Raw genomic sequence first — 16,037 nt, forward strand, 5'->3', positions numbered from 1 at the left:
TAAAATAGAATCTTCTTCCCAACCGTCTAATGAATACTAATGTTGATCGTCTGCTTCAAGGAAGGGTGAAAACGGAAAACATTCTCGTTCGTTTCACTCTCAGTGAAACATTTTCATCAAGACGTTGAATTTTTCCTTTGTTGAAAGAAAACTTCCCCCACATTTGACGACCGTACTTCCCATCGCAGCATGTGTTTTGTTTGGGTTCTGTCCGAGGTTTCGCACACATTTCCTTTTGGCACACCGTGACTACCGTGTTTCGCCCGGTCTCCCCTTCAGCCATTCCAGCCCTTAATTTGCGGAGGCCTTAACCTGCGTTATGAGCCTCATCATTTATGTCGCTTATGTTGCTGCTACCCCTTCCGTCAAACAACAAGTCGCCCAAGCGCATCACGCGTTAACTATTGCAGGGGGTTTTTTTCTATCTAAAATGTTGCCTTTTCCCTCTTCACACTGTCGTGTTGTGTTATCCTCCGTCGCCGACACGGGGAGAGAGTGGTACTTTATCCAACCCCGCAACAGTTCGTGCACGTACGCCTGGTGGCGCGGTGGACCAAAAGGTCCAGCGCAGGTGAAGCGTATCGCGAGTTCTGTATTTTAATTCGAATTCATGACGCCCTGCTCGTGTCTCTCTGTCTTTCTCACCTTAACTCTACCGTCCAGCTTAAGCATAAATCCGCGATCGCCGTCGAAGGGGGTGCATGCGGATGGTGGTTGGAAAAACCGCGCCACTGACCGTGGCAGCCCTCCCTCCCCCATCTCTCCCTCGCCTCGTGTGCTTCGTTGGGACTCTGCGTGTTTGTGTCGGACCTGGACCGGTGCGAGCCCAACAGTCGCGGCCGAGAGGCTCGAGTGATCGGTTCGAAAAGTTCGGTTTTCCCGCACGCCCGCGCGGTTTTCCACGTGATTTTTCCCTTCTACTCGACGGTGTGACAAACGTGTGTGCGTTTTTGTTTGTTTTTGGTGCAGAAATTAATTCGCTGAAAAGGTGGAAATTCGGATAGTTCCGTTAGTGATGTGGGTTTTTGGTCCCATTTTGGTGGAAAGTTCTGAATGAAAATGGTGGTGACAACGAGCACCCCGATCGGGGGAGCAAGTGGGGGTCATGTGATGGGAGCAAATATGCACACGTACAAACCACGTACACCACGACGTGGGATCGCCGATCGGGACGAGCGCAAAGTGCCCGGTTTCGGAAAGCTGATGGTGGTCAGTGCGGATATAAATTACGATGAAACGCTCGCGCCGGAAGTCGGAAGCGTTGGTGGCAGTGATGGCAACAACAATCGCGTGCGGAAGGTGTCGGGTTACGGTGAAGATGATGGCGGGGATGCTGGTGTGACCCAGTTGAGGTCGAAGTTTGGTTCCGGTGAGCAACAAGTGGTCGCGTCCAAGTGGCCAGACGGCATGGGGGGCGAAGGGGATGGGGCGGGTGTCTATCGGTTCGGTGAGGCAAGTGAAAGGGGTGTTCCTGCCGCCTGCTCGTCCGGGGTCATCATTGGGAAGCCGGTCAATCTGATGCTGTCGAAGATGTCCCTGCTGTGGAACACGAGCGGATGGCTCCGGATTTATTGTGGCCCGGATCGGAGCGAAATCAGCTCGGAGGATCGAAGCCGAATGATCCACGTCGTAACGACCGCGACCACTCTCGACGTGGTCAAAGATATGAACCTGCCAGGAGACTATACACTATGGGTAAGATAAAGAAAACTATTGTTTTTCTCACAATTTTGCGGGAGGAATTGTCAGCGATTGCTAGTCTATTATTGAATCTCGATCATCGGAAAAGTGTTGTAACAGCCAGTCACCTGTCGGAAAACAATTTTCGTTAATGATCTGTCCACTTTCATTGGGTAAAGCAACAACTCTTGATTCCATAATCGAAAGTGGTTGAACAAGCGTTTAACTATCGCTTCATTTGTCGACGATCTTGCAATTAACCACAGAGGATCTTGAGCGTGCGAATTATTTAACAACGATACACACCCCGGGTTGTGTTTCAAGAAGTGGTTAGTTGTTATCCACCTGTTGTATCGCTTCCTTCTTCAAACGATCTTGTAAACGAAGCTAGTAAGAATTCATGGCGACCCCATTCCGACCCCGATGGTGCGCTAATCGTGGGAATAACAACTTGTTGCGCGAGAATGTTTTTCCAACCCTGCGACAATTTGACAGCTAATTATGGGCGGAAAATGGTGGCCAAGGTGACGATAATTATTTGGCTTGTAACCAGAGATGGACGGAGATTTATTTCAGTTTTGGGAGTTGGTAGCAAACCCCAACTTGGGTCTTTTAAAATTTGCACCAAAGGATACGAAGTTAAAAAAATATTAAAAATTAATAAAACTATGGCATTTTCTCATCACACTAGACAAAAATTGGTCAAAAACTAGGCAAACCACATTAAGTGAAGAATGATCCCTTACAACGCATGCTGGTCGAGAACACGTTACTATGGAAACCGATGATGTAACGTTAATCTCAACAAGCTGCTTGGAGTTAGATGACTTTCGAAGGTCCTCCAGAACACGTTTGTTCCAATGAAATTGTAAAATAATATCGACCAAATTTGATATTTTCAACATGTAAACACAAACAACTAGATAGTTGGAGAGAACAATATTCCATCGCCGGTTGTTTTTCCTCTGCTCCACACGAAGAGATTCTCCATTCAGTGCACATGCACCTAAATGCACCGGTTAAAAGTGAAATTATCACTGCACCCTTTTTGCAGCTGCCATCCGAATGTCAATCCAGCAACCTTTCTCCCGCGTATAAATTGTATAAAATTATCCACACACCGGCTCAGGGGCACCACTTTCTCATCTGATGCATTTCCGACAAACAACAGGTTCAGATCGGCGGCGGACGGACGCGCCGGCTGGAGGAGAACGAGTACCCGCTGCTGGTGCAGGAGGAATTCCTGAAGTCGCTCGGCTACTTCGACGAGTCGCGGCGCGCCCGGCTCGGCATCGACCCGGAGCTGAAGCACCTGATCCGGTTCCACGTCGGCCCGGCCGAGATACCGATGTGCAAGGGCGTGCTGCGCTCCGGCACGGTCGAGGTGCTCAAGGGTCTGGTGTTCCCGCAGTGGCGCCGGCGTCATCTAGCGGTCGTTGGCAGCAAGCTCATCCTCTATCCCGGTAAGTCCACCCCCTTGGTCGATCCGCGATCGCCCGAGCGTATCTGACGTTCTCCTCCTCCCGCAGGTAACGCCTCGTTCCCACCGGAAGTGTACGAGCTGGCCGGGGCCAACGTGTTCGAGCATGCACCCTGCGACAACCGGTTGGTGATCAAGATCGTCCCGAAGAGTGGCAGTGGCAGCACTTCAAGCGACAGCGCCAGGGATAGTCTCGATCGTGGTTCGTCGATCGCCAGCGTCGACTTCATCGATTGCTCCGGGACGATGGGAGTGTATCCCGGTTCGATGACGGCGGTGTCCAGCTCGAACTCCAACTCCGGCGAACGTGAAACGGTGCTGTTCCTTGGCTTTCGCGAGTCTTGGGAACGCGATCAGTGGAGTATTTGGCTCTCGGTGGTAAGTTGTTCCTGAAGGAACCGCTTTCTTGAGGAAGATCGTTTCATAATTGGGCTGTTGTTTTAGTAACACTCCTCTGTCGGGAGTGAGTGGAAGGTCGCGTTGGGTAAAGTACATTCCGAAACCACAAACCTGGTGCAGGCCTATATCATGCCAACTTCTTCGTGCGTTTCGGATCGATGACTTCGGCCAAGAAATCGGCTCGGTTTTTAAAACGGCAACACACATAAATAGAATAATCGGCAACCTTCTTACGAGGAAGAACGGCTGCGTGCGGTTTGGCTGCAGGTGCATCCACCTTGCACCAGTCCATTCTCTTGTCCGTGGTGCGTCGGTTTTTCCCCGCTCGAGTGCATCGCGATGCACGGGCGGGTTGCATTTACCCATATATATATATATTTTTTTCCTTTTCTCTTGTTGGTATTGGGCCGTTGGCGTGTTGGTCAATTAATTTCACCATGAATTGATTGCGTTCTACTTGGAGGGATCTTCGAGTTTGTTTTTTGTAAGAATCAACGTACGATAACTGAAGGGCTCATCGACCCTTTTTGTGAGACTTTCCACATGGGCAGTAATGAGTGGCTTTTAAATCAGTGGTAGTGATAACATGAAGGAAGTATGTAAACATATATAAAGTTAATTAAAAGACTTAAAGAAGAAGTAAAAAGTGTAATAACACAAGAAAGATTAAAACAACAATTCGATTCTCCTTGAACTATTTTTTGGTAAAGAGGTAACAAGTAGAAAAGTTAATTCATTTTACCGTTACATGTTTTATTTAATCTAAGAGCAAAGTACTTGCTAAATACTGCAATTTTACATTCACCAACATTGTGTTACGAAGCTTTAAAAAACTACTCATTTGTCTTGTTTGAATTTAATTTGTTAGAACACTACATTTGCGCTACGCAAGTACCGTATCGTCGTTCATGTTGGTACGTTTAACCATCAAGAAATAATTGAAGTTCACATTAATGTTCCTCACAAACCGCTTAGCTCAAAATTGATCGAATTTTGCGGAGTATAAAACCCGCTCGTGCTCAAATCTTTCCCCCTTTTTAACAATGCTTTCCTTCTGGAGCAATCATAAAACTCGCTCAAAACGAACCTTCAACCTGCTGTGCTTAGGCAAAGACAAAGAAAAGAGGCCCCATTTCAGCTTCGCAACCTATTTCACTGCTTATGTGCATCCTCGGTAGCGTTAGATACGCTTCGCAGGCTCCGTTCGGGAAAAAGGGGGAAGGACCTGAACCGGAACCGGCCTGAATCGTAACCTGCCCGAGATCTTTCCAGCAGACATCGGCGGACATCGGCTTGTCGGAAGTGGCAAGAAGGAACGTAAGAAAGACCGCACGCCATATGATGTCCGACACAAAAGACGCGGACGAGCAATTTTCCACCAGCGTTTCGGGTAATGAAAGTAAAACTTGAGCTTTTCTCTACCGAATCGTTTGGGGTGGATTTAGCTGGTTTGCTCGGACTTGTGAGGATTTGTTTTGGACCCGTCGGAGGTCGGTTCTCTTGGTGGAAAACCATTCCGCAGCAGAAGTAGCGGAAATGGAAATGCACGGCCAACGGTTGCTCACACATTTCTCTTTCACCCGTCGCGACGTGACGTTGGGTTTTCGGTTGATGTTTTTCCCCCTTTCAAGAAAAACCTGTTGGCTTGAATGGTCCGTCTAGCGGAACGAGAGTGGGGTCCACCGCATGTGATTGTGTCATAAGAGATGCGAGCCGCACGATATGATCGTCCTTCAGTTTGAGGGGATTTATTTTTTAAACGCAGATTGCGTTGGTGGACGGAGAGTTCCGAAACGATTCCGTGCGGCTTTGGAGGTAGTAAATTAAATAACTCCATCGTTCGCGCTCGGTTCGGTCATCCATCTTCCGCGGGGTCTTTGACATTATTTCATGTGCAACGTCGCTTGTGGTCCGTTGACAAATTGACTCCGAGCTTGGAGTGATGTTTTAGGCTGTTGCCTAAGCTGTACACGATATTTCGCCAATCTAACGTGCCTGCCGATTTCTCAAACACATGTTTTTAACGGCGGAAAGATGAGATGTTCACAAAGCGCGAAACATAATTGTAATGAAGGATGTACGGCATTGAGTTGCACACAGTTGACTGATGCAATAAATACATCAATTGTCGCCGAAGCCATGAAAGTTAACCAACTTTCATTCTGATTCTAAAGATTCCAACAAAGTCCCAATCGCTTATCGTAAGCTCCGTTCCTTTGCATCAAAGATCTACGAAAACATCGCACAAAAATGTGCTCATCTTCCCTGTTTGAACTTAATTATGGTATGAAGTAAATGTGTAACAAATTTCCTGTGGCCGCGATGGTGGGCGGTTCGGCCTCGGTGGATCTGTTGCTCAAATTACCGTAGCATACGAGCTTCATGATGCATGCTGCACTAATTAGGAGAGCCCCAGGTTACACAACCGGCGTCCAAAGATGTTGTTTGTGGTGCGTCTCGAAGAAATTGCTATTGAATGTTGTTCGGATGTTGACTGAAGGTAAATCAAAACGTAGCTGCTAACCGAAATAAGCACCAAAAAGCCATGGGAACAATGAGGAAATTAGTGAGGATGGAATTGAGTATGCCTGGTTTCAGCAACTGTTTTCCTTTTTGTTGCGATTTTGATTATGTTTATGTATTGCATAGATTTTGGTCATTTTTTGTTTGGTTGTTGAAAGAGAGTTGTTTGATTACTTTAGCACTATTATCGTGCTATCGTTTATACTCAACTAAGCTCACTTTCATTACTATACAGTTTTTTTTATTATCTAGGATGGTTTTACGCAATGTTAACTATCCTAGATCGTAAAATAAGATTTGTTTTAAATTTTCTAAAACATGTTCTCACTACTTCATTCTACAATAACAAACAAATTTTTGTGTTCCTTCAAGATTAAAATTGAAAGCAATCAAAATTATCAATGCAATTGTCTTCAGCCCATCTTTGAGCGCTTAGCTGTTTTCCTTGCCGCATGCGAGTCAACAAACCATTACAATGAACAAGGGAAATAAAAAATGTAATCGTTGTTGGATGTGGCACGTGCGATATGGATACAACAAGTGACTCAGAATTGTTCATGCTTGCGCTCTTGTGTTTTCGCGGTGGGGTTTCGGAGCTTCCCTTTAGTCATTCGGAAGTGGATTGATGCAACCCATCTTCTTCCACCTGCGCATAGTCCTATCGTTAGGCGAACGAACGGATCTCGTCGGGCTGTGAGCCAAATAATTTTATGTAATAACGTTTACCGTACGCTTAAGTGTGGTCTTCTGTCGCACCAGCACCAACCATTTGCGCACTACTTGCGCGAAAAGCGTGGCGCAAAGTAACGACGATGGTTCCGACACTGAGGAAGACGACACTCTCCCGGACTGTTTTCGGTCGTGCGAGGTCGAGGTTCTAGTCCAGTTGCTAGCAGACGTTCGGTAGAGCACCACGTCTTTCCGGTGGAAATTAGGCGTCTCGAGGAGTGAACTTGAGCGACCAGTTGAGGGAAGTGCGTTGATGTGCTTTTGTGCTATGGTTTTGAATAAGTGTATCGTTAAAACGATGGGCGATGGGACGTCCAGTTTAAAGTCGAACAAAAGTCGTGTCACCTTCTCCGACGTGGAAAACATTGAGATGGACTCGCTGGAAATAGAGTTCGACAGGCTGGATCAAATAGTGGGAAACGATGGGAAAACAGATGACGAGAGTGTGTGCATTCGTAAGCGATCAGCAGTGAGTTTCGTTTTTATTAAAATTACACGCCAATGAAACGATCTTCGCGTTATGCAATGGGTGTTGAAATGTGAAGTGCTAATTGGGCTTACGTTTTACAGGATGAACCCGATCGCAGCACCAGCCTGCGGTTGGATCTGGGCGACTCGGGGCTGCAGCAAATCCCGGACATCTTCCTGCAAGCCCCGAACGCCGTCGAGGAGCTGCTAGCGGGTCGCAATAAGCTTCAGGAGATCGCCCTGCGCGCGCTCGGGCAGTTTACGTACCTGAAAGTGTTACGACTGGACGGAAATGGGCTTAAGGATTTTCCCGACAGTCTGTACAACCTGCGTAACCTGCGGTTGCTGGATTTGAGCGAGAACGAGATACGAAAGCTGCCGGATACGATAAGTGCGCTTAAAAAGTAAGTAGCATATTTCATTGAAGATTGTGAAAATTTATAAAATTCATAAAAATGGTTGGTGTATTTATGTATTTATTAACGATCAACTCAAAAAGCTGTTATTTTGACCTTCGAATGTTGGATTTTCTTTTGACGCCGTAAGGTATGCAACATGCATTACATCGTTGGTGAATCGGTTGAGCCGGTTCGCGAATCAAATTTTAAATGTGAACACGTGATTTCCCGGCAGTTTTTTCAATTTCGTGATAGTGATGTAGTGATACACCGTAAAACTCGACAATATTGAACTAAAATATGACTATTTCAGGATATTTAAGCGGGCTATTAGTGATGCAAATTCAACGAAAGCGTTTTCGAACCGTCAATCAAACAATCTAAGTGTTATGTTGCTTCAGCGAAACTCATCACAGATAGACATCTCTCCGTAACCGTTTTCTGTCGCCTGCCGGATGATGCATTTTCGTGCTGTCGCGCGTATGAGTGAAGGCTCCAGCAATGGTTCAAGGAAAAGGGCTCTTTTTAAAACGCAGTAATGGAAGTCTTGTTACTGGCGTAGCGAATGAATGATCTGATAACGAGCCTCTTCCAACTGTTGTCGTAAAAATTGCGCACTCGAATGCATCGAACGAAACACTTAAAACCGCCGAACAGGTGCTAGGTTCGTCGAAGTTACTATGCAAAAGACGAAAGTCACCATAAAGTCAAGTGTCGACTCAAGGGTACCGGTAGTAAGGCGTCTTAACAGGCAAATGAATTAATTACGCATGCATGCACAAAGCACGATGGTTCTGCATGACGAACCCGTCCGTCATACCGTTTGCCCTGACCTACCAGTGGGTGTGTGTGTGTGTGTGGGTACGACCGATGGCGTCTTAAGAATAGGAATCATTTTCAACCATATAAAGGAAAATCCATAACACAACACTTAACCTCCCCCTCTTAGAAGAGTCCGGAGTATCGAGAATATCTCGAATGTGACATCAATTTCTGTGAACCATACCGTCCAGCACGAACCTACCCGTTCCAGTGCCGCTTCGAATGCGAACTTCCGGTGGTTGCGCACTCATGCAGACACTTAAAATTAGTCACTAAAAAGACGTGGCGTATCTGTTTCTTTTTTTTCCCGCGGGTCGAGAAGTCTCCGTATAAAGTAATCCTCGATCCCCGGTCTTTGTGTTGGTGTGCGAGCTGGCAACAACAACGTTGATGGGGTCTTGGCAGGTCAAGCTTGAAAGCAGCACACAGTGGCCGGGGCCGGGAGTTTCACTAGTCGCTGTGCCGCGAAGCGCAGAAGAAGACGCCACGCTCGTACACGCGTTTCGCTACTACTCAGAAGGCGAAGGCGTCCGGTCTCTCGCAGGAGACGCAGTTTTCCTTTCGCGGTACCTTCGAAAGTCCGGCAGGGCGAACCGATCGACTAGTAGCAACCGAGTGGCCAAGTAATGAAGTGGTGCCAGAAACCGGCCCGCCTTTTTTTCCAGCGTTGAGCTCGAGCTCGGAAAAGTCAGCCAGTCGTGAACGAACACCAGTCGTCGTACTTTGCCATCGCATAACGTGGGTGGATGCCGTTCCCTTTGCGTACTTCAATCGAGTGTAGACTATCGAACAATTCAGGTAGTAGTTTTCGCAAAGTTTCCTCCAAATTAAACCTGAAGATTATGTTTGAAATCGTTCTTTGAAAGTTTAAAGTGTTAAGCTCGTGAATCATCTTTATTTGGTAACCATTCCGGACGAAAAGGTTTCTTGAACAGGTGAGAGAAAAAAAGTTATCATTTTTTGAAGTGTACGCAAGTAAAATGATTGTACGATACAGTTCAAAGCGCTTCGAACGAAGCTTTAATTGTTCCCTTCATCGTATCATAACGTTCGAATTGTTTTATTATAAGGGCAGTGGATCAAAGCAGCACCGAAAGAAAGGGAAATCTCTAGCCAACCGTTGCTAGGGGATGCCCGAAAGCCCAGCGTGTGTGTTTTGCAATCCCGACCAACACCGGTCGCCGTGTGTGAGGTGAAGTGAAAAGTGCAGGGAAGCGAAAAAACGAGGTGTTAATTTCGAAATATCCGCTGCCGTTGAGCGTAAAGATGGTTAATGTTGATAGATCGGAGACTTCGGTTCGCATTTTCGGCTTTATTTACCCTCCGCCTGGACCTTCGATTTGGTGTGAGCCTGCGATGGGCTGTTGGGCAACGGACGACGGACACAACAGAAGACTTCAACGACCGACCAAGCGAGGAAGGCGATGTGAAATAACCCGCGTACGCACTTAGTCGTGTGCATTTGTGCAATTAAATCTGTTTTGTTGTTCTTACGATGTGGAGCCGCCCTTCACTCCCAGTGCGTGTCCTTTCCAGTTCTCGTGCCAACAACTAGTGAGCGATAGTGAACACTTTCGAGCGGTGCTCCAACCAAAGGACAAACACTTTTACATTTCACTGCCGAAAACTCGACCGTTGCTCGCTGACCGTGACGTACTTTCGGTTACTTTCGGTGCTGCTTAAGCTACGAGTTTGTGTTCCATGGGCAAAAGATATGTGATAACAAAGCAAAAAAAAAAAAAAGTTCATCGTTCAGAGGTGAAGAAAAGAAACACAAGTGATACGGAAAGCTTATCAATGCGAGAAATCGGTGCGCGAATCAGTGGACCACATTTAACGACGGAAAACGGAGATTTCGTTTTCTAATTGGAGCTGCAACGTATAATCGGATGATGTGCATTTATTTGACCGTTAGGAAATGGCTTATGGACCATTTCTGTGATGACTTTTCCAAAACGAAGCGCACATTTTCGGCATTCAGCTGCGCTAAACTGTGATGCGTGGAAAATATGATAATTTGCTTTGAATAATTTGCGATGGTTTATTTAGATCACATTTCTTGTCAGCCCATATTTAAAACTGAACCATTTTGTTACGCTAAAAAGAAATGAGTTATTGCACTCGCAACCTTTTGTGAGTGGAACATATCACGATAGCGCCATATCAAATGGCTGGCATGGATGCCGTGAGCATTATTTAACCCCAAATGTTACTTTCATTTGGTACAACTCACCGAAAAATGTATAACTGATGGAAAAAAGCCACGATTCTTCAACGCACGCACATGTTACACGATCCGTAGGGCCGAAACGTTGAGAAAAACAAAGAAACCACCGGGGTTTAAAGTATGTTAAGGTATGCTTTCGTGTGTTTTCCACGGGAGGCTATTTTGGAGGGCTGGCGTCGGAATACATTAGTTACAGTGCGATGATTTCTTCTTTATGTTTGATGAATATTCAGCAAGATATTCTCTCCGCTTTGTCTCAGATTGACAAAGAATGACGCCTTTTTGGTTGGATTTAAGAAAGAACATGACTTATGATAAATCATGGAACGTTTTTGGTTTCCAATAAGTCTTAAACGGGTTTCCAAATTCGAAAAACCGTTTCAAATGTTTGGATTGATCTACTTCGCACGATGAGTTGAGTAACGTTCCAAGACATGTTCGAAGAAGAAGCAACTAAAAAACCTTCTCTTTAGACAGCGAAAACAAAAAATAAACGTTCGCATCGGAAAACGTGCACGCATAACGGCCACTTCGAATGCAGCTCGCTTACGTGTGCTTGCTGCACCGAAAACGGCATTCCCCTTTTTTTTCATGCGCATTGTGGGGCGATTTTTTTTTTGCCATCGAGAGTTGACTGAGAGTTGTGTATGTGTTCGCGTCGGCTTTGGCCCTAAATTTTCCATTGAATTTCCACCAGCAAAGATACCGCTCGAGAGGAAAAGAACTTCTGCCCACGGACCGTAGTTGGCCCGCTATTGTTTATGTGCACGAGAGCGAATCAACATCGATTGAAACCGATCTGCAAGAGGATCACGGATCTGTCTCGGGTCGGGACGGTCTTACCTCCGCTGGTAAAGTTTTCGCGGAAAACGGCGTTTGACCGAAATCCAGAAAACACAAGCATCGCTTGTCAAATTATGGCCAATATATTAAGTGATCACAAACATGATTGATGCTATCCGGCTACCGGTAGGAAAGCAAGAAAGTGAAATTTGCAATCATCGCGCAGGAGATAGTAGGCTTCGAGACCGACGTCTTGGAAGGAAAAAAGGCGAGTGAAAGCGCTAAATGAGCGAAGGAGCAAGCAAAAGAGGGAGAGAGAGAGAGGTCGAGTTTGCGGTGTGTACCTAGTTGGTCAGTTGATCGTAGTAAGTGAGCCATGAAATGGACTCGGTGCCTTATTTTTTCCCTTTCGACGCAGCCTGCTGCAATCGCGGCGGGGCCTTATCTCATTTACATAACGACGCCAGCAGCGGACCGTAAATGTTTGACTATTTTTATGCCCGGCCCTCGTCCCGCTTGCCCGGTGCTGGCACGAGTCACAATGTTGGTTCAGGTGGAAATCAAACAACTTTGATTGACATGTTTGCAACAATCGGGTTCTGGCGCGAGGAAGATGAAACTGAAGACGGGTTGCCTCACATTTGGACATTGAGCAATTATTCTGCAAAGAGCCACATGGTTCAGCAATATTAAAACAACTTCTTTTTTATTGCTCTTGTGATGAAATGCATTTTAAGTTCGATTTTCCTTTCTCTGTTTCTTTGCAACCGTAGCTTGGAGGAGTTTTCCATCGAAAGGAATGAGCTAAGGGAGCTGCCCGACAGCTTGAAGGGCTTGAGCAGCTTGCGAGTGCTGAATGCGGCCTTCAACCAGCTCGAGAAACTCCCATCCTTCATGGTGAACAACATGCGTTCGATGAGTTTGTTTGTAAGTAAATTAGGCTTATCACTTTCTTGTTCATCTTCGACACGCGAAAAACTGATTTTATCTTAATTTTGTAGCAAAGAAACGACTCACTTCGAAATGGACACTTGCAGCTACGGGAGGTGGTGTCCCAGAAGGGTGAAGAGAAGCCGGATGTTCCTCTGACGAAGGTCAACCTGAGAGGAAACCAACTGAAAGGCAGCATCATACTGGGGAACTATGGGGTAAGTAAGGCGATAAGTGCAGAATTTAAAGGTGTTCTTAAAATATGCTTTATGGATTTTCTTACAGCTACTGACGCAGTTGGATGTGAGTGAAAATTCGATCGAAATTATGGACTTATCGGCGTTGGACAAGCTGGAGACGATACAATGCTGCCGGAACAGCTTGCGAGAGCTAACGCTTAGTGGACGGAACCTACATTCGTTGATCGCTGGCAACAACAGTAATGAAAGAGAAAAGTATCCCTAGGTTCAGGTTCTAATTAAAGGCTTCTCTCCAATCCCTTAGATCTCACCAAGATCACCGTCCGAGCGACTCCTACGCACCTCAAGCACATGGACCTCAGCCACAACTGTCTTCAGGAGCTACCGGATTGGCTCGTCGGATGTCACCAGCTGCGAACGTTGTACGCGAACAACAATCAGATCCACACCATCTCCGAGCATCTGCTGAACAACGAACATGCCACAATCCAGACCCTTCATCTGGCGTACAACCGGTTGACCAGCTTCCCGCCGATGGTCAAACGCAAGCTCCCACTCCAGAAGCTCTACCTACAGTGCAATCTGATTGAGGATCTGCCCGAAAACTTCTTCATTGCTTGCGAGCGCTTGACGATCCTTAATGTGTCCAGCAATAAGCTGATGACGCTGCCGATCATCTTCGGGTCCAACTGTAGCTTGGAGCGGCTGTACGCCACCAACAACGCGTTGACCGACCGGGTGCTGGATTCACTCATCTGTCTACCCCGGTTGCGTGTTCTTCACCTCGGGTACAACCTGCTAACCACGATGCCTGAAACGTGTATCGCTTGTTGGGGAGATCTGGAGGAGCTGGTAATATCCGGAAATAGGCTTCGTCATCTTCCAGAGAATCTGGCCAACATGGCAAATTTGAGGGTCCTGCGAGTCCACTCGAACCAGCTGCAGACGGTGCCGTCTCTCGGACGGACCATCACCCTAAGGGTACTAGATTTGGCGCACAACCAACTGGATAAGGTCAACATCGTCTCGCTGGTCCCGAGGAACCTTCAGTTTTTGGACCTCTCCGGTAACAAGCAGCTCCAGGTGGATGCCCAACAGTTGCAGGCCTGCCGCACCCATCGACCGATGGCGCTGGTTGATGTGTCCGGGAAGAATCGTCCTTCGCTGCCCACCACACCGCTCCCCTACCAGGAACACGAAGATTACGAACCCTGCTGGAAGGTAGGCTTTGCGGAAACCAGCGGATGCCTTCCGAAGCTCTACATCGCTCAACTCCGCCTACCCGGGTTCTGCAACTCCGAGGGCCTGTTTGGGCTGTTCGACGGTGAAACGAGTAACGCCGTACCGAACCTGCTGGTGAAGGCCATCCCGAAGATTCTGCTCGAGGAGCGCACGGTTAAGGAGACGGCAAACGATTACATGAAGTACACGCTGCTCTCGGCCCACCGGGAACTGAAGCAGCGGGGTCAGCAGGAAGCGGTCAACGTTACCCTGTGCCACATAGCGCGGAGTCGCGTACCGACGGAGACGATGAGTTACCTACCGCAGGCCGTCGCCGGGGGACGGAAGTTCATACTGCGTGTCGCAACCGTTGGCGAGAGTTCGGCGGTGCTGATCAAGCACAACCGATGTGTGCTACTGAACAAGGGGAACCCGGCGAGGAAGCTCGGTCTGAGTGCAAACTTCCCCGTCACCGTGCCGGATCCGGAAGTACAAGAGGTGGTGCTAACCGACGCCGACGAGTATCTGGTGTTGGGAAACAAGAAACTCTGGGAGGTCATCACGATGGAGACGGTGGCGGAGGAGATCCGCAAGGAGGAGAACATACTGCTGGCGGCGAAGCGCGTTCAGGACATTGCCCAGAGCTACGGTGCGGAGGAGAACCTGAGTGTGATGATCGTGCGCTTCAACAACCTTGGCACGGATGTGGACTTTCTGATGCGTGAGCTCCGGCAGACGATTCGCAAGAAGCCCACCCTCGCCCCGAGTGGGAGTGTGATTTCGGGGTTCTGTAAATGCGGTTGCTGCTGCGAGACGAACAACAGCTGCTGTCATTCGGCCGCCGCTTCCGCCGTGCAGTTCGTGCGACATCCGTCGGGAAGAAGCGACCGCTCGTCGCCCAGTGGACAGAGCGATCAGACGAGTGGTAGCGAAACGGTACGATCGAAGGGGATCGCCGAGTCACTGGCACTCTCTGCAGCTGGCACGGGATCGTTGGTTAGTAGACGACCGAACGCCACCTACCTGGCGAACGAAAGGCGTAGTCTTCGAGGGGGAGTTGTTCGCGCGGTTCGAGCCCGAATCGAGGAGGAGAAGGAAAAGGAAGGGATGGACGAGTCCGATTCGGCCATGTCGGAGGAACAGTTCAAATGCTGGGAGTACATGCTGGAGCAGAACACACAGCTGCTCTTCGACAAGGAGCTAAACACTATCTCGCGGGGATTCGTCGGGAAGCGTCAGATGGCAGGGAACGTGGGAACCACTTCCGATTCCGGCACCAACTCATCTTCCTCCATTGGGAGTAACCTCACCAAGTTGCAGCTGAAACACCTTTCCACCAGCTCCCCTCAGCTGGCCCAGCTGGAGAGCGACAGTGGGCTCAACTCCTCGACAGCGAGCGGATATAGCGCAACCGGACTGATGACCACGGCCCGGGCAACTCCGTTCCTCTCGAAGCAGTTCGGTTCAACGCGCTCCTTCCATCCGGCATCATCCCAGAGCTACTTCAAACCAATCCAGTACAACACCGCTGCCTCGACCCGACCCCGTCCCATCAACACCGGTCCGAATGCGGCCTACTTCGGGTCCCTGCAGCGCCTGATGCCGTACAACCTGGAGTACGACATGGGCGCGGTTCAGGATCGGTACGGTTCGAACGGGAACATCATCGAAAGCAGCACCCTCGAGCTGGACACGATCGATCCGGACGGTGGCCGGATGCGGCAGTACTGGGGTGTCGCCACGACCGAGCTGTAACCACGGTTTCGGAACACACATCGCACGCTGGACAACGAACAACGAACACGACTTTCATCGACGGAGAATCGCCCTCCGGGTTTCTCCGTGTTTTGTGGTGTATTTCTCGATCCTCGGGGTTGAGCCGACCTTCGGGAGGGATGGCTTGCCTTTGTTTTTAGCAATAAATTAAATAAATATGTACACATTTCAATAAGGATACGACCAGATACACCGCATTGCCTTTTTTCCTTGCCTTTCTAGTAATTAGTAAGTAACTGAACTAGTTGGTATATTTTTATACGTACGACGTCGAATGTTCCGTTTCACTGGGGAGGCTGATGCTCTTTTGGTTCCCGTTCTTCTCCTGCTGCCGAGGAGTTAGAGATTTTGGCCATCGTTCGCATTCGCACCTTTAAAAGTTTGCCTCTTGCCCGGCTTCC

General features: G+C 48.1%; 1 protein-coding gene across 1 annotated transcript; it reads left to right on the top strand.

Annotated features, from left to right (window-relative positions):
* Window positions 1-1,059: 1,059 nt before the first annotated feature.
* LOC131281419 (protein phosphatase PHLPP-like protein) lies at window positions 1,060-15,615 on the top strand. The gene is made up of 8 exons (XM_058310748.1): window positions 1,060-1,695; window positions 2,852-3,143; window positions 3,210-3,538; window positions 7,382-7,683; window positions 12,283-12,436; window positions 12,511-12,657; window positions 12,725-12,878; window positions 12,944-15,615. The coding sequence occupies exons 1-8, from the start codon at window positions 1,060-1,062 to the stop codon at window positions 15,613-15,615; spliced, it is 4,686 nt and encodes a 1,561-aa protein (XP_058166731.1).
* Window positions 15,616-16,037: the final 422 nt, after the last annotated feature.

Source organism: Anopheles ziemanni, chromosome 2 (assembly GCF_943734765.1).
Source record: "Anopheles ziemanni chromosome 2, idAnoZiCoDA_A2_x.2, whole genome shotgun sequence".
Taxonomy (NCBI): Eukaryota; Metazoa; Arthropoda; class Insecta; order Diptera; family Culicidae; genus Anopheles; species Anopheles ziemanni.

What these genes read in the sequence shown, in the direction of transcription:
- LOC131281419 (XM_058310748.1), top strand. Translation starts at nt 1,060, where the DNA reads ATGGTGGTGACAACGAGCACCCCGATCGGGGGAGCAAGTGGGGGTCAT. An exon ending in CAAGCTCATCCTCTATCCCG is followed by an intron (nt 3,144 to 3,209) that starts GTAAGTCCACCC and finishes CTCCTCCCGCAG; the next exon opens with GTAACGCCTCGTTCCCACCG. An exon ending in TCATACTGGGGAACTATGGG is followed by an intron (nt 12,658 to 12,724) that starts GTAAGTAAGGCG and finishes ATTTTCTTACAG; the next exon opens with CTACTGACGCAGTTGGATGT.